The sequence below is a fragment of the Dasypus novemcinctus genome, chromosome 9 (genome assembly GCF_030445035.2).
Source record: "Dasypus novemcinctus isolate mDasNov1 chromosome 9, mDasNov1.1.hap2, whole genome shotgun sequence".
NCBI classification, from domain to species: Eukaryota; Metazoa; Chordata; class Mammalia; order Cingulata; family Dasypodidae; genus Dasypus; species Dasypus novemcinctus.
The window spans coordinates 94,335,351-94,357,771 of record NC_080681.1 but is presented as its reverse complement, the minus strand read 5'-3'; the positions used below and the strand labels follow the sequence as shown (position 1 = coordinate 94,357,771).

Here is a 22,421-nt window from a genome sequence, read left to right as displayed (position 1 = left end):
CTTGTGCTCCCTTAGTAATTCTGGTATTTGGAAATCTTTTACAGAATGTAGACATCTAATTTTTAGCTTTATCGAGAAATAGTAAGTATAGGTTTTGGCAACCGAGAATCCTGAGTCTGTTATTTAGTATGTTCTTGGGTACATTATGTAATTTAGTCAGTTTTGTTTTATTTACTTAGCAAATACTTATTAAATGTATACAATCTGCTTAGATTCTCTGCTTGGCAATAGGTATACAAAAATAAAAAGACAAACCTTGCTCTCATGGAACATACTTTCTAAAGGGAGACAGTCTTAAAATCGAAATACAAAATGATAGTTGCAAAAACTAAGCTGTATATACTGGATGCAGTAGGAGCCCAAGAAAAGATAAGACAATGAGAAGATGTTAAGTTCTGACCTACGAGCCTAAGAAAGCTGCTTCTGAATCCTTTCCTGAGTGAAGTAAGCTGATAAAATTATCATGCTGATTAGCACAATTTGAAAGTTCAAAGTTGGGGAGAGGGGATAGTGATAAACAATACAAATTTAATCATTGTCACTAATATTTGAAGTAGTTCAGAATGATGGAATGTGTCACTGACCTCACACACAGATGATTTTGGATCCCTGCTCACTTAGCGTCTGTGTAACTCTGGATAAATAAATTAAGCTCTCTGATCTTTGATTTCCTAACTGAATGGTGAAGTTAACAGGGTTTTTCAGCATTGGCACTGTTAACATTTGGGCTAGTTACATTTTTGTTTGGGATACTGCCTTGTGCATTTTAGAATGTTTGGCAGCATCCCTTGCCTCTCCCCACTAAATGCCAGGGGCGTCTCTCTTCCAATTTTGACAAGAAAAATTGTTTCCAGGCATTGCTGGATGCCATCTCGGGGAGCAAAATCCCTGCCAGAAACACTTTTAGGGTTAAGATTAAATGAAATAATATATGTAAAATACCTTATATATTTTACCTTATATATATATGTAGTATACCTTATATACTACTAACATACCAGAAAATAAGTATTATTATTTGAGCTTCTGTTTTTACCTTAAGAAGATGGTCTAGTAAACTGCCTAGCTTGTTATGAAGGGATTAAATAGCATTGGGAGAGTTTAACTCCTTTGTATTTATTTTTTCAAGTTAGGATATTGGGAAAAAGTCACTTTGGTATGATTAAGAATCATAGGATTTGAAACTAAGAAGAGATCTTAAGGTCATCTTATATATGAGAATGTTCAGGTCCAGAAAGGGTTACCCAGTGACAGCTGGAGAATTATGCAAGTTCAGTGAGTCAACCTGCTTAAGAGGCATCCACATACAAGGTAGATTATATTATATCCAAACCTAGACTTTAGGTAATAACCCACTGATTTCAAGACCTTTAATATCTATGAAGACAGTACTCTGTGGTTTCAGAAGAGTTTGGATAGTCCTGTGAAATGTATTGAATAGGGTTTGTCTTATTTTATTGACCTCTTCAAGAGCCCGTTTTTATTTAACTACAAATATTTTAAAATCTGTGTACGAGTTACACAGCAAAGCTAAATTAGATATAACTCCACCCTGAAGAACCTGTAGTAGAGGAGACTAAACAGTACACAAATAATCCATAGTTCAAAGCAGGATGTGGTAAGTACGTGAGTGACTGGAATAGTGTGGGTTTCAGAAATTCAGAAATTAATGCACATTCTAATGGTCAGCTTCTTAGAAAAGAGGATACTTGAGCTAGGCCAAATTTTAATTTGGGGATAGAGCTTTTCAGGTTGAAGATATGGAATGAATAAAGCTGTAGAGACAATATAGACAATATATAATGTCTGTCTCAGACTAATGATTAAATGGATTCCTGCAGTTGGGAATACAAATGTCAACCGGGACCAGTTTATAGAATGCTTTTCTTGAAGACATTGAGGTGGCCTGGAAAGTTTAGATTGATTTGGAGAGAGTACAGACTGGTCCTAGGAAGATTAAAATTTGGTGATAGTATATGGGAGTGTGCAAAGATTAGAGACCAGGAGATTGCTAGGGGCTTATTGCATCAAGATAACTAGGTGATACAACTGTAAGCAGAGGAATTGCATCCATCATCCATGTGGAATCTAAGCCCCCTCTTGATCTAGAGGTGGAGAGGAAATCACTATCCCAGGGTCCACGGAATGGAGGAATAAAATATGGACTAGAGTGAACTTACTTTATATTCTACTATAAAACTGTTGTGACGAGTAATAGAAGAAATTTTAGCATCGAGGTGGAGAAAGTGGCCACCATATTTGCTGAGGGCAGGGAGAGGGAAGTAGAGATCTGATGTGGGAGCGTTTTTGGGATTTTGAGTTGTCCTTAATGATATTGCAGGATCAGATGCTGGACTTTATATATCCTGCTATAACCCACTGAATGTACTGGGGGAGAGTGCGAACTACAGGGTAAACTATTATCTGTATAGTGCAGCAATGTCCCAAAATGTGTTCACCGAGTGCGATGAGTGTGCCACAATGATGAGGAAGGTTGTTGGTGTGGGAGCAGTGGGTTGGGGGAGTGGAGGGTATACAGGAACCTCTTATATTTTTTAATGTAACATTTTTTTGTGATGTATATATCTTCAAAAAAATACAATTTACAAAAATTATGTGGGGGGTGGGGAGTGGGTTATATGGGAACCTCTTATGTTTTTTGTTTTTTTATGTTTTTTAATGTAACATTCCTTTGCTCTATTAACTTTAATTTAAAAAGAAAAAGAAAAAAGTGAATTATAAAAAAGATAATAATAAATAAAATAACTAGAAAAAAAAGATAACTAGGTAAGCATGAAATAATGTGGGCCCGCACTAGAGTAAGAGTCAAGAGTAAGTGCAACAGTGAAGGATAGACTTAAAGTACTTGGTGATTGCTGTTGTGGAGAGTGAGAGAGAAGGTCACAGATCAACTCAACAATCATTAACTGTTTTGGTTACCAGTGCATGTGCCACTGGTAAAGTGATTTTAAGTAGTATATCAGATTTTAAATTTGAATAGTTATGTATTTATTAATGTATGTTAGGAAGAAGGTAAAACTAATCTATCAAACTCCTGATTTCATATATAGTTACCTGTAGGATAAGGCTAAGTTTTAAAAAGTGAATTGGTTTAAAGAAAGATATTGGAGCTGGTGTAGCTGTGGTTGAGCCCCTGCTTCCCATGTATGAGGTCCTAGGTTAAATCCTGGTACCACCTTAAAAATAGATAAGTAAGTAAATAGAGAGAGGGAGGGAGTTAGGGAAGGAGGAAAGAGGGGAAAGATATTAAGTAAATAATCCCATAGAGAGTACACAGATATGGCATTTAGGAAACTGATTTATTCAGCACCTGCTACTGAATGCCTACAATGTAAAATTCAGTGAGGGATGCAAAGATGGTTTCAAGACTGGATGGTGTGGAAAAGACAGAGAGTTTTGTGTTCAACAGAGAAGTTAAAAAAAATAAAGGGCTCACTTTGGCAATACATATCCTAAAATTGGAACTAAGCAGAGAAGATTAGCATGGTCCCTGTACAAGGATGACACGTAAATTTGTGAAGTGTTCCATATTTGTTTTTGTACCAACCAACATGGGTTTTGGCAAACTAACAACATATAGATGTGTGGGCTTAATTCATTAACAGAAGAACTTGTTCTCTTGATAAACAAACAAACAAGTAAATAAATTATCTGAAACCCTCCTCTGAGAGATAGCCACTAGTAACATTTTGATGAGTGTGGGCTTAATTGATTAACAGAAGAACTTTTTCTCTTGAGAAAATACTTCCATAAATACATATATATATATATATACATAAAATTATGTGAAACTCTCCTCTAAGAGATAACCACTAGTAACATTTTGAAGATTGTCTCCATAAAAAAATATGTCTAGGAAACTTACTCCAGAATTTTACCTTTCAGAAGATAAATAGAATATTTAGGACAACATGTCTCAAAAGCAGTTTAATTAAAAGGAGCAATTAAAAATATATAAAAGCTACCCTTTTATGGAAAACAGTATATCCCCAACAAGTGCTAGAGTATTTTGAAAGTCTTCCCAATTGATAAATATAATAGAAAGGGCCCAGGCTTTGAAGATATGAGTTTGGGTTTTACCCATTACTTACTAGCAAGGTGCTCTTAAGCAAGACTTTTTTTTTTTTTTTAGGATTTATTTTATTTATTTATTCCCCCACCCCTCCGTTGTTTGCACTTGCTGTTTGTCTTCCTTATTTCTTTAGGAGGCACCTATAACTGATCCTGGGATGTCCAGTGTAGGAGGGAGGCACCTAATCGCTTGAGCCACTTCAGTTCCCTCCTTTGTTGTGTCTCTCATTATGTTTTTTCTTCTTGTGTCTCTTGTTGAGTCAGCTTGCCATGTCTGCCTGTTGTTCCAGCTTGCTGTCTTCTTTAGGAACTAGGGACCTCCCATGTGGTAGGCTAGAGCTCAATCACTTGAGCCACATCCACTTCCCAAGCAAGACATTTTAATTTCTCAGCTTCCTTTCCTTCATCTCTAAAATGAGGATAATACTTCTCATCCTGTCCAGCTTGGTCTTGTAAGGATTAAACGAGAGAGTATATGCATTTTATAAAAGAGAAAGTACTATAGAAAAATAAAAGATGGGTGGTACTTATTTATACTGTTTTATGTGAAATTAGTATAGGAAGAAAAAAATCCAGTTCTGTTTAAGAATCTTCCACAAATAAATCTCCCTTATGTGGAAGGTGATCCTTGTTTAAGCTGTTTTCATTCCATTTTAGTGTGTCTTTGAATGTGACTCCTGTGCTATTCTAAACCCAGATATCAAACCAAGAGACAAGAACTTGTATGAGCTGTCTAATAGGAACTGGTTGTTTATACAAGAATTCATAGTTCAGATTGGAAAACAGATAACCACTACAAACCAAAGCCTAAGGACTGTGTTACTTTTTTAAAAATTTACTTTTATTTATTTCTCCCCACCCCCATTCCCCTCTTTGTCTGCTTTCTGTGTCCATTTGCTGTGTATTCTTGTGTCTGCTTGTATTCTCATTAGGCAGCTCCAGGAACTAATCCTGGGACCTTCTGGAGTAGGAGAGAGAGGCAATTACTCTCTTGCGCCACCTCAGCTCCCTGTTCTGCTACATCTTATTTTCTCTCCTCTGTGTCTCTTGTTGCGTCATCTTGCTGCACCAGCTGTCTGCATCAGCTAGCACTCCTGCACAGGGCTACATTCCCACATGGGCTGGCACTGTGTGGGCCAGCTTGCCACGTGAGCCAGCTTGCCCTCACCAGGAAGCCCTGGGCGTCGAACCCTGGACCTCCTGTATGTTAGACGGGAGCCCAGTTGGTTGAGCCACATCCATTTCCCAGACTGTGTTACTTTATGTAAAAGGAGGCTAATAATATCTGCTTTAGAGTAGTGAAGATTAATGAACTGTATGTGTATATTTAGTATACATAGTCTCATACATAGGCCTTTGATGAATGGGAACTATCTTCTTAATATTAAACAAAAACATTTGATAGATTTTGGCTTGTTACTAAAGTAACAAAAATGCAATAGAAAATCTAGAAAACAACAAAAATCCATCTATCTCTAAACATCTTCCTTTATATATTTTTAGTTTTTCTAAACTATTATTTTTTTTCATCATTCTCCTCTTTAAACTTTGTTTTTCCCAATATTCTTTCCTTGTTGGATATGAGGATTGTTTCCAAACTTTTGCTTTTAAAAATATTGTTGCAGTGAATATCTTTGTAGGTAAACTTTCAGTTGCTTTGCAACCAGACGTATGTTAACTGGTGCTTTAATTCATTATTCCTGAAGGTTCTTGTTTGTCTCTTAGTCATTAAGGAACTAAGTTAGTTATCGGATTTTTTTCTTTCTTTACCAAATGTACTCTGATCCAACTCTGAAATTTAAAAGGAGGAGATAAGAAATGTAAATACTATCTTGCAAATCTCTTTTTTTAAATCCCTCTTTCTCTTGCATACCTAGCCTCACTTTAAGTGGTCATATCCCCTTAAAAATGAAGAATTGGTTAAATAGAATTGGTAAAAATGGAAGTATCTAGATTCCAGTAAATCTTGCTGCCTGTGTTCCCATTAGGTTATATTTTTCTAAGCTGCATAAGACAAAAGCAATTCCACGTTCACCTTCTGGTTTTTTTTGTACTCACCCTTTTAAGTAGCTGAAGTTTATTTCAACACCTTTAGCCTTTACCTTCTAGGATATATATTCTCTTAATTGTTTGTTGCAGGGCATTATATATGCAGAAGAGTTTAAACTTGTTTATTATGTTCAAATCCATATCTTTGATATTTCGATTATTTAGAGAGGTATGTTAACATCTAACAAAATAATAGATATGTCAGGTTTTCTTTGTCAGTCTGACAATTTGGAATTAATATATTCTGAGGCTATAATATTAGAGCTGCTGTATCCTCCTGGTGGAAGTGAACCTTTTGTTATAGTGTCACCTTCTTTAATAATGCTTTTTGCCTTCACGTTTGTCTGATATTAATTCAATCACACCACCTTTCTTTTGGTTAATGCTTGCTAATTGTCATCTTTTGATTTTTTAAACTGAGATGAAACTCACAAAATTCTCAATTTTAACCATTTTAAAATATACAATTAGTAATTTTTAGAATATTCTCAATGTTGTGCAACCATTACCACTATTTAATTCATCCTTTTACTTTAAACTTACTGTCCTTATGTTTTATAAGTTTCTTGTATGTATCATATAGATAGATTTTGTTGTTATGGTTGTTTTCAGTCCAAACTGGTGGTAACTATCTTTTATTAATAGGTTTAGATCACTTATATTTGTTATGATTGCTGGTAGATTTGGAATTATTTCTATCATAAATTTTTTTGTGCTCTTAATTTGTCTTTTTCGGCCATTTCAGTATCCCCCCTCCCCTGAATAATACATATACACTCCTGGTTTCTCTCCAGCTGACTGAGGGTTTTAAACAATTCTGTTTGGGCCATTATTCATATTTGTATTACCATTCTTTTAATGATTGCTCTAAAAATTAAACATATCCACATACCTTAAAATCTTAAAATATACAATCTCTTACTCCTTCCTGAGCAATCCAGGGAATATAAAACATTCTGATCCAATTACCCCTTCCATCTTGTATTTTAGTTTTTTCTTGTTTATTTTTCACTTACCAAATTAGCATTATTATTGTTTTATACAGTGATTATTTAAATTTGTTTGCCTGTTTCTTTGCTTATTCTTTTTTTTTTAGCAGTTTCATTGAGATATATTCGCATAACTATACAGTCTGTCCAATGTATGTTATCAGTGTATACAATCATATACTAAGTATACAATTAATGTAATCACAGAGTTGTGCATCCATCACCACAATCCATTTTAGAACATTTTTATTACTCAAAAAAAAAAACCCAATATCTCTTGACAGTCACTCCTCAATCCCTCTATCCTTCCTTAGCCATATGTAACCACTAATCGAATTCTGTCTCTATAGATTTATTTATATTTACATTTTATACAAATGGAAACATACCATATGTAGTACTTTGTGTCTCTTTTCTTTCACTTAGTGTAATTTTTTTTGTGTTTTTTAAAAATTTTATTGTAATTTTTTTAATTAGAGAAGTTGTAGGTTTCCATAAAAGTCATGTAAAAAATACGACATTCCCATATACCCCCCTATTGTTGATACTTTGCTTTGGGATGGTACCTTTGTTTCAGTTGATGGAAGGATATTAAAATATTACTGTTAACTATAGCTTATAGTTTGCATTAGGTGTATTTTTTTCATGTATACCATCCTATTAACACCTTGTAATAGTGATGTGTATTTTTATAGTTCATGAAAGAACATTCTTATATTTGTATTATTAACAACAGTTATCTTCCACCACAGGGTTCACTGTTGTACAGTCCCATGTTTTATCCTTTCTTTCTAGTAACATACAGGACCCAAAAACTTCCCCTTTTAACCACATACCATTCTTTATTGCATCTCATGCCTTCCCTTTTTTTTTTCAAAAAGATTTATTTATTTATTTCTCTCCCCTCCCCGCCCCACCCCGGTTGTCTGTTCTCTATGTCTGTTTGCTGCGTCGTCTTTGTCCGCTTCTGTTGTTGTCAGCGGCATGGGACTCTGTGTTTCTTTTTGTTGCGTCATCTTGTGTCAGCTCTCCGTGTGTGTGGCACCATTCTTGGGCAGGCTGCACTTTCTTTCGCGCTGGGCGGCTCTCCTTAACGGGGCACACTCCTTGCACGTGGGGCTCCCCTACACGGGGGACACCCTGCGTGGCAGGGCACTCCTTGCACGCATCAGCACTGCACGTGGGCCAGCTGCACATGGGTCGAGGAGGCCTGGTGTTTGAACCGCGGACCTCCCATGTGGTAGATGGATGCCCTAACCACTGGGCCAAGTCCGCCGCCCTTCATGCCTTCCCTTTATGAATCATTTTCCTTCCAGAAGTATATGGTCTAGAAATTCCTTTGGAAAATTCTGTTTTTGCTTTTATTTCACATTCATTCTTGGATGTTGCTTTTATTTCACATTCATTCTTGGACGTCAGTTCAGGATTGACAAATATTTTCTCTCAGCACTTTAAATTTTCTTTGTTTTGTGGCTTCCTTTGTTGCTGTTGAAGATTTTGCTCTGAGCCTGTTGCCATTTCTTTGTAATTCTCTCTGGTTGCTTTTAAGATTTTTTTGACAAAGGTATGGATTTCTTTATCTTAATCCTGCTTTGGATATATCGAAGTTCCTGAATCTAAAGATTGATGTCTTCCTTGAAGTTAGGACAGTTCTCAACCATATCATTGAATATAGCTTCTCTCCATTCTCCACAGTCTCACTTTCTGGAATTCCAATTAGATAAGTGTTATACCTACTCATTATGTCTTCCATGGGTACTAAAAACTCTTTGATATTTTCTATCTCTTTGCCTTTCAGGGCTGCATTCTGTAATTTCTGCAATTCTGTGTTCCAGTTCATTGATTCTTTCTTTAGCTATATTTAATCTTCTCTTTAACCAGCCCATTGTGTTTGTAATTTTAAAGTTCTTTTGGTTCTTTTTCAAATTGGTCTGATCATTTCTGATAGGTTCTTATTCCTTCTAATATTTTCAGTGCTCTGTTTGTATAAAACATGCTTATTTTATATTCTGTATCTGATAATTCCATTATCTGAAGTCTTGTAAATGTAATGCTGCTCTTTATTGTTTCTGCTAACTCTCACTGTGGCTCATAATATTTGCCTGATATTAATCTTTAAGTAATCCTGAGGTGCTGCGTTTAGGGTATAATCCTCAATAAAGGATTTACATATGCTTCTGTCTATTGCCCCCACAATCTCCCAAACCAGAATGACTTTAATTTTAATTTAATGATGATTTTGAAACTCATAGAATACTCTCCCCCCTACCCCCCCCTCCACACACACACATTCTCTCTCTCTCTCTCAATGAAGTCTGAAGCAGTTGGGTTATTTTGTCAATATAGTCATGTTACAATTTTTGGTTTAATGAGCATTTGGTATTTAGGTTGTTGAACCTAGACAATTATTTACTGCTAAGCATGCCTTACGTTTTTCCCCTTCTGTTTAATAATTGCTTTGCATTTCAAAATGTGCTGTGTACATTTTTCCTTTTTTTCCCACAATCTCTTTGTACATTTTTCTTTTTTTCTTCCCACAATTCCCAGTCACTTTCAGTATAATTTTCTACAAGGTTTATTGTATCATCAAGCATATCAGTTTCAGACCACATACTCCTATCCCTCCCTCACCCTGGGAAAGATCTCTATTCTTTTTTGCTTTGAGATAATTTCTCTGTAGTTCTGCTGCACAGCTCTCCTAGGGGACTTCCCTTTGTCGTCATCCTTGATTTTCTTTTGACTTTCTTCTAAACTGGAATCTGTTTTCTGTATTCTCTATATGCCTTTCTGTTGATTTACTCCCTTCTCTAGGTGGAGTACACCTTCCAGTTGGGAAAAAAAGGTACAGTGACAAGAGTGCACATGATGATGGCCACCCTTAGCACATTGTCCTTTGAATCACACTGCCTTTTGAGTTCAAGTCTGGATAGGCTACCCTCTATATCTGGTGTACAGTTGTCATTTCAGCTTTACCCTTTACCATTATTATAGAGATTCCCTTCACTTATTTCCTGCCTTGGATCTCCTGTATTCTGTATTCCATATCTCTCTGTTGCTTTATTTACTCCTTTATTTAATTTTTTTCGCTTTATTTTTAAAGAAGCTTTAGATTACATAAATTTATATAAAAAACAGAGGGGATTCCCTTATACCCCACTACTCCCTCCCACACTTTCCCTATTAACAGCATCATTCATTAGTGTGATACGTTTGTTTTAATCGATGAGCACATTCCATGGGGCAGATGGACGGAACTGTCTTGCTTGCAGTTGTAGATACTTTCTGTTTTTTGTGATGGGTGTTGTCCATCATCCTTTCGCTAGTTGTCCTGGTGAGTCCAATGAACTACAGAGTACGTATTGGCTGCAACTCTGCTGAGATTCAGGGCTCAATAGGCATATGAACAGCTGGAAGATTTAAGTCTCTGGAACATAATTTTACAGGTATAGTGCTAATTATAGGTTCAAATTAAAAGGCAGAACACCATATATAGGAAAATTATCAGTGAATCTAACTCTGATATATTAGGGAGATAGGTTATCATATATTCCACGGTAAGGCCTACCGACAGGGTGCCAATTTCCTAGAGTTGTCTGCCCTGCCTATAGTGTATAGATGTCTCTAGAGCCCTCAGGAGCAGCCCTGCTTGAGACACTGTTTACTGTGGCAGTCAGTGAGATCCCGACTCTGGATCCTTATCCTGATGTGTATAAGCATAACCTCTGGAATGACCTCCTAACTCACTTTGAACTCTCTTAGCCATAAAACTCATTTGTATATACTATTTCCCACTTTGGACTATTTTTTTTTCCAAATGCATCACTAGTTGGCACTTGATAATAATCTCTGGTGCCAGGGAATCTTATCCCAGGGAGTCATGTCTCACATCAGGGTGGGGGTGGGGGTAGAACAGTGAGTTTATATGCTGAGTTTGGCTCAGAGAGAGACCACATTTGAGCAAGAAGGAGGCTTTCAGGAGGTAACTCTTAGGCAATATATATTATTACTCTGAGTTGCAATTTCACAAGAACACAGGGTTCAGGCATCGATATCAAGGGTCTGGCGTATTGATCTGTCCTTCTCCTCTGGACACTGCCCATGTGCTCTAGAGATTCTTGCCTATGAGAGAATGTAGCAGGTCTCCCCAGGATGGGAATTCTATATTCCGTCAGTTATTGTATGGGTCTCCATCCACCAAGACAATACCCTATGACCATATGAACACATTCATATTCCATAGAGGCATGCCTTAGGTGTACCCCTCCCCACACATTCCCCAACCACCAATACCCTGCACCAGTGATTATCCCCTGCCACAGTTGCAACCCTTCTGCAATCCAAAACCTCCCCCAAAATAAATCCAATAATGATAATAATATAATAAAATAAAAATCAATACATTTTTAAAAATTCCATTGCTCCCCAAAATGCCCTATGTTCCACCCATTCTTCTCTCCCCCTCCCCTTGGAAACTGTGGCAACTACTAAGTTTCAGTTTTTGAAGAATAAGGTTCATAGTTGCATGCATTAATATTGAGGACTTGACATACTGCATTTTTGTATAGAACATCTAATACTTTCCTAAGAAGCACTGCATTGTAAGTAAATGTTTTGAGTTTTTGTATGTTTAAAAATGTTTTCATACTTCTATCATACTAGTTTACTACTTTGGCTGGGATATAGCTTTCTAAGTTGAAAATACATTTCCTTCAGGATTTTGAAAACATTGTTTCATTGTCTGCTTGCTTCCAACACGGCTGATGCACTGTCTGAAGCCACTCAAATTTCTAAGCTTTAGTTGGTTACCTGTAATTTGTTCTTTTGGAAACTTGTGGATCCTTTCTTTATGTTAGTGTTCTTAAATTTCACTTGTCTTGTTGTGGGTCTATTTTTATCCATCCACTTTTCTAGGTATACATTGGCTCTTTCAGTCTGGAAGCTGAAGACCTTGGGTGCTAGGAGAACTTTCTGGGATTGTTTTGTTAATGATTTCCTCTATTTTTTGCTATCTTTCTATCCTTTTTTTCTAATACTATTATTTGAATGTTGTGTATCTTATATGACCCTCTATCTTTTTCTTTTTTCTCCTATTTTTTCCATTTCTTTGTCTCTCTATCCTGTTTTCTAGGGGATTCCCTTATCATCTTCCACTTCTACTGAGCTTTAATTTCCAAAAGTCCTTTTGTTTTCTGAATGATGTTCCCTTTTTATAGCATACTTTTATATTTCCATGGATGCAATATATTATCTCTATGAAGATAATGATTTTTTTCCTGAATTTTCTCCTTACGTAATTTTACTTTCATCCATGGAGCTTTTCCGCCCCCCTGGAATACCTGGCAGTCCTTGGTTATCTTCTTAATCAGAGAATGAGACCTGAGTAGAATTTCTGAGCCTGTAGGTAAGGCCTGTCAACTTTGAGCCTTACTAGGGGGTTTGGGTGGGCTTTCTTTTAGGAAACACCTGGCATTAGTATCTAAATCTTTTCTGTTGGAATGATCAGAGTTCTCAGGGAGTACTCTTCCAGTCTTCTGCCTGGAGGAGAGTGTTCTAGGAGTCAAGTGTAAGGAGAAGGCTGGATAAGGAAAGAGTCCTCAGTATTCAGTGTACCATACGAATAGAGAGCTAGAGACATAGTCTGTTGTTATGGTACCATTCCCTTCAATTTTCCCAAATTTGAAAGGTCCTCTTTTTTTGCCCTTTCAGAAGGAATAGACTGCCAGGCTTCTGCTAGGATGAGGGAGGAGCAATTGCCTGTTGTTGTGGAGTTGGAGAAAGTATCCGAGTATTAACGATTTCTCAAACAACTCTCACCAATTTCCTTTATTTTAGCCATCTTCTTTTTCCTGCAGTTCTAGAGGTTCCTGGTGCCCCCAGTTCTTGAGGTTAGTTTCTAAGCCCTTTGAAGAATGTGGTGTAAATCAGTCTGGTTCTCCGTTTTTTCCACTGCTGGCTTATGATTCAGCTTTCTTAGGTCTGCTTAGTCTGTTACCATTTGTCCATCTGATTATTGCTTCTGAAATGTTGCTGTTGTCACCTCTTCTGTTTTCCCCATCCTGAGGACTTACGTCTTAAAAAAAAAAATCTCTTCTTGATCGAAGGGCATGAAATTAGATGTGAATGTTCCTTCTGCCATCTTAACGTGGAAGTCACAATTTTTAAAATGACAGTTTATGGTGCTTTTTTTTTAATCATCAGCTCATTTGTACATAATTTGGGAAAAGGGAAAGGAAAGATAAAGGAGTTAAACAATTGTATATTTTTACATATACATACATATTTTCTCATTAAAATCATACTGTACATTTCTTTTTGCTTCCTGCTTTCTTCAGTACATCATTTTCCTGTCTTAGAACATAATCTTTGAAAACATTTCTAATGGGTTTATAACTGTCATTTGACCATATGTATTATGAGCAATTTCCCATGACAAAACATAATCTTTGAAAACATAATTGCTAATTGAATTTGTAATGTGGCTGTCATATGACTTTATCATGACTTAACTGTTGTCCTACTGAAAAAATGTACTTTTCCTAATTTTTAAAATCTAAATTAATCTAGACTTTAAGTTTTAAGAAGTCAGAGAATGTTTGACTTGTTCATGATCGAATCTTCAGTACTTAACAATGTCTAGCATGAAGTAGTGGTTCAGAAAATTTTGTTAAGTGAACGAACTGTTTTGTACAAAAGGCTGTTTCTGTAAGCTAGAATCTAAAACGATACTACTGGGATAAAAGAAACTCTTTGAAGGTTCTTGATCACTTATTTTCAATTTGTTCTTTGATTCAGAATAAGAAACAAGGGTGTAAAAATGAGGAAGTGCTTGCTGTACTAGGCCATGAACTGGGACACTGGAAGTTGGGACACACAGTCAAAAATATCATTATTAGCCAGGTAAGTTTGGGGTGATATTACTTTTTTTATGGCATGCTAGTCAAATTAGAGTTATGGTAAGCATAAGAGATAATTAGTAGAGAGGTTAAGATAGACACCAGAGCCAGGCTTTCTGGCCTCTCGCTGACTTACCACCTCAGGTGAGTTCCTTAAGCTCTCTTCACCTTCATTCCATCTTTGAATCACAATACTTCATAGGACTTTTGTAAGTATTAAATGAGTTAAAATATGTAAGGTACTTGGAGTAGTGCTTAAAATGTGGTAAGCACTCTGTGTCTGTTGTTATCACCATCATCCTCATCACTCAGATATAGGAGCTGTGACAATCAAAGGAGAGCCTAGATAAGTTGGACATTTGAATGCTGTTTTGCTTTTTTAATGAAAACTATTATACAAGCTTTTTTTTTTATTAGATCAATTGTAGGTTTATAGAAAACCATGCAGAAAGTACAGTTCCAATCAAAGGAGAGCCTAGATAAGTTGGACATTTGAATGCTGTTTTGCTTTTTTAATGAAAACTATTATACAAGCTTTTTTTTTTATTAGATCAATTATAGGTTTATAGAAAACCATGCAGAAAGTACACCTCACACATGCAGTTTTCCCTATTATTAATATTTTGCATAGAATGCTGTTTTATAAGTAATGCTCTTTGCATTAAAACGCATCTATATGTCCTTTGAAAAAGTTTGGAAAATGTGGAAAATATAAAGAACAAAATAATTCTTATAACATTCCTCCCTTGGGTATTAATACTTCTAAACCAACAATGTGACCTAGCTTTAGGCAATGAGTAAAATATTGGTGACTGGTTCTGAGCATATGTGGCCTTAGCTGAGGCCTAAGCTGATATTTGTCTAAAGGCTATCTGGTGCTGGGTGATGGACTATGCAAGAATACTTGAACCTGTGTGGGCTCTTTTCTCTTGCCTTACATCTTTAGGTATAAAAATGACTTAAAGAAGTCCAAATCCAAATTCAGAGTAATTATTCAGTCTTGTAAGGAAAATCACTTCCCCTTCCATAAAGTAAGGGGTGCTTTGGAATCAGCCTACCACAAGGTAGTAGGACTGGTCCCTGGAAGTGTGGTACCTTATTGGGGCTGGGCTTGATTGCCTCTTCTGACAGATTGGACACTCGGCAGGAGTCAGTGGAGGAAGGACTATGTTGTTGACTAATGCATGGACTCCATCTCCATCTCCTTCACCCTTTTCTTCATGAGTCCCTTGAACAAATCCTGGGGTGGCTGGGGAAAGAGGCTGACTGACATCCACAGAACAGGTTTCTTCTCAGACCAGTAAGAGCCTCCTTTACCATAAGGCTTTTTTGGTGAACAGTGAGCTGAGTGGCAGAGCTGCTTGCTCTTCATCCTGGCCAGCCTGTGAGGGCTCTGAACCCTACTCAAAGCTGGCAGCTTTTTGAGTCACCTGTTAAATGTTTTGGAGCAGCACATTTAAATATGGTATATATGGCTCCTAAATCCTAATCTGCTAAGGGAAAAGAATGGTATTTGTTCTCCAGCTTTACTCCAAGGGATTGTATTTTGGTATAGGGTTTTGATTTTTTTTCTCTAATGCATTGATAAAGATAGATCTGTTTTCTTGGGTCTTCCTAACTATTCAGTATAGTTCCCATGGTCCTAAAGAGAATTCAAGAGAAGCTTGTTGCTTTGGAGCCTCCACATCAAGGTCAAGTGGGAGGCCTTGTATCTGATTAGGGTCTTATATGAAGAAAGCCAAAATCTTTTTTTATTCCTTTAACTTTAGAGAGTATCTTGTTGCTATCATTTATTTCAAACCTTCAGTCAGAAGGTTTTTAGTCAGAAATTAAGCTTGCCACTATAAAAAATTGTACAGTTTACATGTTGAGGGGAAAGATACTGTTCATATATAATACATGTAAAATTTTATTTTATTTTTTAGAATAAAGGTGAAACTACTAAATAACTTTCTGTGAACACACTAATACAATTCTTTTAAAACTTACCATGATTTCTTCTACTTTCTTTTTATACTACTGATCCTACAGTGAAATCAACCTAGTAATAATTCAGAAATTTTGTGCCCTTCTAGATGAATTCTTTCTTGTGTTTTTTCTTGTTTGCTGTATTAATTGGTCGAAAGGAACTTTTTGCTGCATTTGGTTTTTATGACAGCCAACCCACCCTAATTGGACTGTTGATCATCTTCCAGTTTATTTTTTCACCTTACAATGAGGTAATGTATCTTTCAAATTATTTCACATATGTCCTTGCCTGTTCAAGTCTAGAACCGTTAGGGAGGTGAAAAAAGAAATACACAAAATAGTTTCAGTAAATAGATGAAACAAAGTATTCTAGTCCCTTGATGAATTGGCTAATATTGGAAAGTGGCAGAAAAATCCAAGCCCAAATAAACAAATATTTGCATCCTGATAGGAAAAAAATAAAAGTGGAGTATTAGACTTTAGTGGTAAAAATCTCAAAAACATGTATCTCAGAGACTTGACAGGTATTAACTATTAGAATGCTGTGACATAGGTCATATATTCACCACTGGAAAAAAACCTGTGTGAGAGGACACCACAAATAAAATTTTTATATTTGTGTGGCTAGAAAGGGGAAGCTGTGTAACAGTGTTTCTCAAATTGTGTTCTCTGATCAGTTGCCTCAGAATTGCCTTAAGGTCTCATTCCAGACCCACTAAATCAGAATTGGGTGTTTTACGTTAACTGAAATTTTAAAACCACTGTTCTGTGATAGCTCATTAGAAGGTTTCCATACTTGTGATGAGGCATGGATAAATGAGACTATATATTAACAAATATGACAATGACAACATTTCATAATATTTGGTAAGATTTCCAAATTAAGCCAAGAAGTAATAATGGAGATCTTAAGTTATTTCCATTTAGGATTCTTTCTTGCGAAAGGTTATGGAGTTAAAGTTTTTTGATAAACTAAATGAATCCCATTTCTCCATATAAAAAAAGGTGGTTTGTGGGGGAGGAGCATGGGCACCAAGAAAGAAAAAGGCAGAGAATAGATCTTATTTGTGTTATATAGCATTGTCCCCATAAACAAAACTTATTTTCCAGAGAATTGAGATTTATCATCTTTAAATTTTTAAAAATTTTCATTTTTATTTTAGCTTTTGTTGGAAATATTTATAAAATGCCTTTCATAGTTTGTTTCTGCCTAAAACAGAGGATACAGAAATCTTATAATGATATTGCCATTACTGTCTTCCACCACAATTCAGTATTGCCTCAAGGACACTGAGTTGTGTTTACTAAATGACCCTAGACTCTGCTTTTTCAACTTCTGGGGTTTGTTGTTGTTGTTGTTGCTGCTGCTGCTGTTGTTTTTAAACTCATTTTCTTGTCTCTCCCTTGCTGTTGGGGTGTATCTTGGTACTCTTGGTGTAACTTTCTGTTACAGTCATTACTCCCCTCTAACTTTTTTTCTTTAATTTGCCATGGACTGGGAAATGAAATAACCAACCTACTTGGTGTTCTTGGGTTGTCTTTTACATAAAGGCATGAGTAGCATTAGTGATTGTCCTTCGTGGCATCTAATTTGGCTGCTCAGAGTGTTTTTTGTTTTGTTTGTTTCCTTATGTTCGGCGATTGATTCACTTCAAAAATGTCAAGTAAATGGGGAATTAAGATAATTTAAAATGTGATTAATCCACAGAGATATTAGCCACTATTTTAAAAACCTCAGAAAACCTAGGTAAGGTGTTTCAAAAAATCTAGATTTTTAAGTAGAAAATCTTTGTTTAATGTCAGAGTTAAGAGGTCATGATAGTAAAGAGACATTTTACTGGAGAGAATGGAAAAACTGCCCTATTAAGAAAGTTTAGAAACTTACAGCAAAGCAAATAGGTACAGGTTAGTATCTGTTTATGTTTTTATTTATGTGTTACAGCAAGATGGAAAGAACGGTTAGCCTTGACACTTAAAATCAGGAGAGGAAGAGAGTTATATCAACACAGCCAAAATCCATGGGGCCAGTTAGTGATTCTATCCCAAAAAAGTATATTTGAGATTTGAAAAAGAAATTATAGGTAGAATTCAGTTATTAGTTTGAACTTAATTGAAAAGGTATCAGGGACACCCAAAGTTTATTTTGAAACTCTGTATTTACAAGTGTCAATAAGAGGTACAAATGAGAGACTTCTTAAAAAAAAACCTTACTGTAGTATTGAAGTATTTTAAGATAAGAAATAGGCATTATGTCATTCAATCTGCCATACTTTAAAATACAAAGAAATTGTTTTTCCGTCAGAATTTATATTTCCAAGTGAAATTTCTCTTCTTCATAATGGTCACCTTGGGAGACTGCTTATTCTGGTGATCTGTCATAGTTCAAAGTACTTAGGAAAATTCAATTTTGAGATTGTTCTTAGAGGCTGTGGCATATTTTTGTTACTGTTTTTAGAATACACTCTATGAAGACTGTCATTATCCTTTAAAAGTGGATAAGCGATCAAGATTTTTTTTTTTTTTAAAAGAAAAATAGGCTCAGTATAAATTATCATGATAACACCGACTCTGAGGGAGGTGGTGGACTCAGGCTTTGGAGTCACAGAAACTCAGCACTGCCACCTTCTAGCTGTGTGACATCAAGCAACTTCTCTTGCTGAGCTTCACCTTCCTCATCTATAAAACAGGAGTAATTACTTTGCAGGATTATTGGAGAATATGTATAGTGCCAGGCTCAGTGCCTGGCACATGACAGTCTCAAAAATTGGTATTTTTTAGTAAGAATAACATTCATGTGGATTTATATCTTTTTGTATCTATTTGCTTGGGGGATGGGAGGGAGAGGCTCAATTTATAACAGTTCCTCCTTAAACCCTATATCCCCTAAATATTAGTGATCTTTCTTTTCACCTGCTTTTTCTCTTATTCTCTACAGTCTCAGCTCATGAAACCTTTAGTGACAACAAAGAAGTGAGTAGTGGTTAACACCCTTTCATTTACTATTACAGGTTCTTTCTTTTTGCCTGACAGTCCTAAGTCGCAGATTTGAGTTTCAAGCTGATGCATTTGCCAAGAAACTTGGGAAAGCGAAAGACTTATATTCTGCTTTAATCAAACTGAACAAAGATAACCTGGGATTCCCTGTTTCCGACTGGTTGTTTTCAATGTGGCATTATTCTCATCCTCCACTACTAGAGAGACTTCAAGCTTTGAAAAGTACGAAGCAAGACTGAGATGCCCAAAGTCTGTGACTGAAGACATTTCTGATTATTTTTGTCCTGGCAGCATGAACCAACTCTTAATGTTTTTAAACTTTTTTTTTTTTTTAAGAAAAATTATTAAGTACAGAAAAGCCCAGATTTAAATACATTCACTATCTCATTTTAAAAATGATTTTAATAATCCATTTCTTAAAGAAAACACTGGATGCAGTTTTGAGGCTTAATATTTTTAAAGGTATAGTTTTCTTTTGTCTTTTACATCTACTTTACCTTCAACTTGTAAAATTATTTGAGAAAATACAGAAATTGTTTTATTTACAAACTTATATGGAATCTGCATATAAGGTATTTGGTGGCATATATCTGAAAAAGGGTATACCAACTCTGAGTCCTCTCTTTAGGGCAGAAGCAGTGGTTCCAAATTATTGTGTGTAAATTTATTTTTACTTTTCATACTGTTATGATTTAACATGGCCAATCAGTGTTTTAAATAAGGAAGAAAGATAGTTGTTAAAATGAAAATAGTTAGAAATATCTCATTTTACCAGATTTCTCTGTTCCCTCTCTTGATACACACTGATCAGGAGTTTTTATAGTGCTTTGAAATTAGAAATTACGTACAGAATGTTTTAAATTGTTGTTGTTGTTAAGGAGATCTGTCTTTTTCTTTCTTTCTACCTGTTAGATTTTTAGGTATAGTCCCATTAGGTAAAATGTATTATTTTTCACATTAAGCTTTTTAGCATTCATATTCTCTTATTCAATAAATAGTGCATTCTTTCAGTTAGCAGAAATTGCCATATTGAACAGGTTTTGCTATTTTAAAAGTGACAAAATGTGGAAAGAAGAAATATTTTAAGAGATGTAAGGGGTGAAATATTGATGATTCTCTTAATATTATAGGAGAAATATAGTTTTCTATCTCTTTCAGGGACAGAAGAGCTTCAGTTTTTATTTTTGTAATTTTTATCGACAAGTTATAAGTACGATTTAATGAGGCCCAATTCCACTTTAAAAAACAAAAGTTCTTGCTATGCAGATAATTGTTAACTTCAAAACAAATGGCACAAAAGATTTATTTTCCAGTTATAAAACGTGTATGTTTGACTGCTTCAAATCTCTGTCCATGCTGAACAAAAACTTATTTTGTGCCTAGAACTCTTACTCAATGATAACTTTTACCTTCTTTGTGGTTATTCCAAAGTGAGATTGACCTTATACCCTTGGTGTCTGACCATAAGTCTTTTGCTTAGCTGACATTTGAGTAATGTCTTTACATGGAAATATAATAAAAATAAATGTATAGTTTAATACTGCATTATTTCTTTTCCTAAGGCTAAAGAGGAGCAGTCCTATGATTTTATTCATCCAGCATCCTTTATCTGTGAATTCATGCTGTGATAACTGCCTTTCCTTCCTTCTGTGCCTTTAAATACAAATTTCAGTTCTGTACAAGTAAAACATTAAAAATTACCAATGGAGATATATTTATACTTTGTCTTTCCTCTGATAAAATGTACTTGTTTGTTACCTAGATGTACTTTTCATTACTCTAAAGGAAATGGGTACTAGTATATGAAGAGTAGTAAGAAGAAATGGCCCTAATGCTGAATGGCATGGCATCAGCCCCTTCACTGTGCCGCACATGCAGGGTTCTCTTCAGAGTCTTTCTACTGCTCCGCTCCAGAACATCAGCAGTTCTTGCTGATGTTTCCTTGGAAGCTTCATTTGGAGCTGTTCCTTTTCCATTTTCCTACCCTCATGTTGTCTTGGGCCTGCCTGGTATGCACCAGCTACCTCTTTGGTGTTCCTTCATGTGGCAGCAGTAATGAGCTTCTAAATATATGACAATTTTTAACTAGTCACACACAGTTCATAGAGGCATAGAGAGGCCCTAATTAAGATCGGTAGATTCTTGAGATACTGACTGACAAGGGAAGGATAGGGAAGCTGACTAAGGAAGGAAAGAAGTGTGAGTTTAATGCTTCGTAGAGAGATGTACAGGGAGTAAAACTGAGGTCAAAGCCTCTGGTAAAATGGCTTATCTTAGTAGGACTGGTCTCTGAATCCAGGAGTCTCTATCATGTCTGTACTGCCTTTTATCTGAAGTGGGCCTTTGCTCAGGTATGAAAACTGCTAATAAATCCTGCTTCTGTTTAGGATAGGAACAGAGTTTCTGGGATTAATTCTGTGGTTTAGAACCAGTGATGGTTCCATTACCGATGATAGATGGCCCCTTACATTTTAGATGCTCACTGTTACCTCTAAAATCTTATTTAATGTGCCCCTCCCTGAGAAAGTCTTCTTCTGCTTCACCTTTTTAATCAGTCCTTTGTCTATTTTTATACATACACACTATATAGCTTTGACCGTTTGGAGTATTTTATCATCGTTAGCAGAAAACTAAGTACAGCCTCAAGTTCTGTCCCAGGGGCTATATAAAGAAAATTTCAGAGAACTTGAAGTTGTGTCCAAAAACTTGAGATTTAATTCCACATTGATAAGTGCCATTAAATTGAAAGCACTTTGGTGTCAGGCTGAGTACAGTTTGGTGGGACGACAGAAATAATCTATCGTGGAATGGTTTAGCTTTATTCAGATAACAGGGAAATTCTGGCTATACTCTAATTATCCAGGATGATTTCTGGGAGGATGTCTTGTTTGGCTAGATACTCCTTGTGTTCTAAAAACTTGTGAAATCAGAACTGCCTATACGCAGTGAGCAGGATAAAGCCTCGGATAACAACTACTTTTGGTGGATGAGAGTTCCCCACTGGCTCCCTGGATGATGGTTGATAAACAGGTAAAGTATGATTTAAAGTCTAAGAGCCAGGGCCACGTAATAGTAAGACCTTGCCTGAAGCAAGAGACTTGACTGAGCCTATATTTCTGTATCTGTTATTGTCAATACTTAATGAGTCCCTTCTCTGTGCCAAGCTGTGTTCCAGGTGCTGGGGGATATAGTAGTAAACAGAAGATAGAAAAATCTCACTACCTTACACATTTTACATTTTATATATTAATGTGGGGGAGACACAATCAAAATATGTAAAAGAGATATTAATGGTGATACATGTTTTGGAGAAACAGGAGGGGCTTATGTGCTTGTTTGGTTGTTTTTATTTATTTATTTATTTATTTTTGGAGGGGGGAGTGTAATTTTAAGTAGGGTGGTCACAAAAAGACGCCACAGAAGGTAATATTTGAAC

The 22,421-nt window shown here is 35.9% G+C and overlaps 1 protein-coding gene and 1 non-coding gene across 2 annotated transcripts in view; both read left to right on the top strand.

Moving 5' to 3' along the window:
• ZMPSTE24 (zinc metallopeptidase STE24) overlaps positions 1–20,699 on the top strand; it is a 63,985-nt gene extending 43,286 nt beyond the window's left edge. The window contains exons 8-10 of the mRNA XM_004450634.5: positions 13,923–14,027; positions 16,099–16,242; positions 19,000–20,699. Of these exons, the coding sequence (XP_004450691.1) occupies positions 13,923–14,027; positions 16,099–16,242; positions 19,000–19,224 (474 nt within the window). The 3' untranslated portion in view covers positions 19,225–20,699. The remainder of the gene's footprint in view (positions 1–13,922; positions 14,028–16,098; positions 16,243–18,999) is intronic.
• Positions 3,450–3,556, top strand: LOC111762360 (U6 spliceosomal RNA). Its single transcript, XR_002795486.1, has one exon. It is a non-coding gene; the product is annotated as a U6 spliceosomal RNA (small nuclear RNA).
• Positions 20,700–22,421: the final 1,722 nt, after the last annotated feature.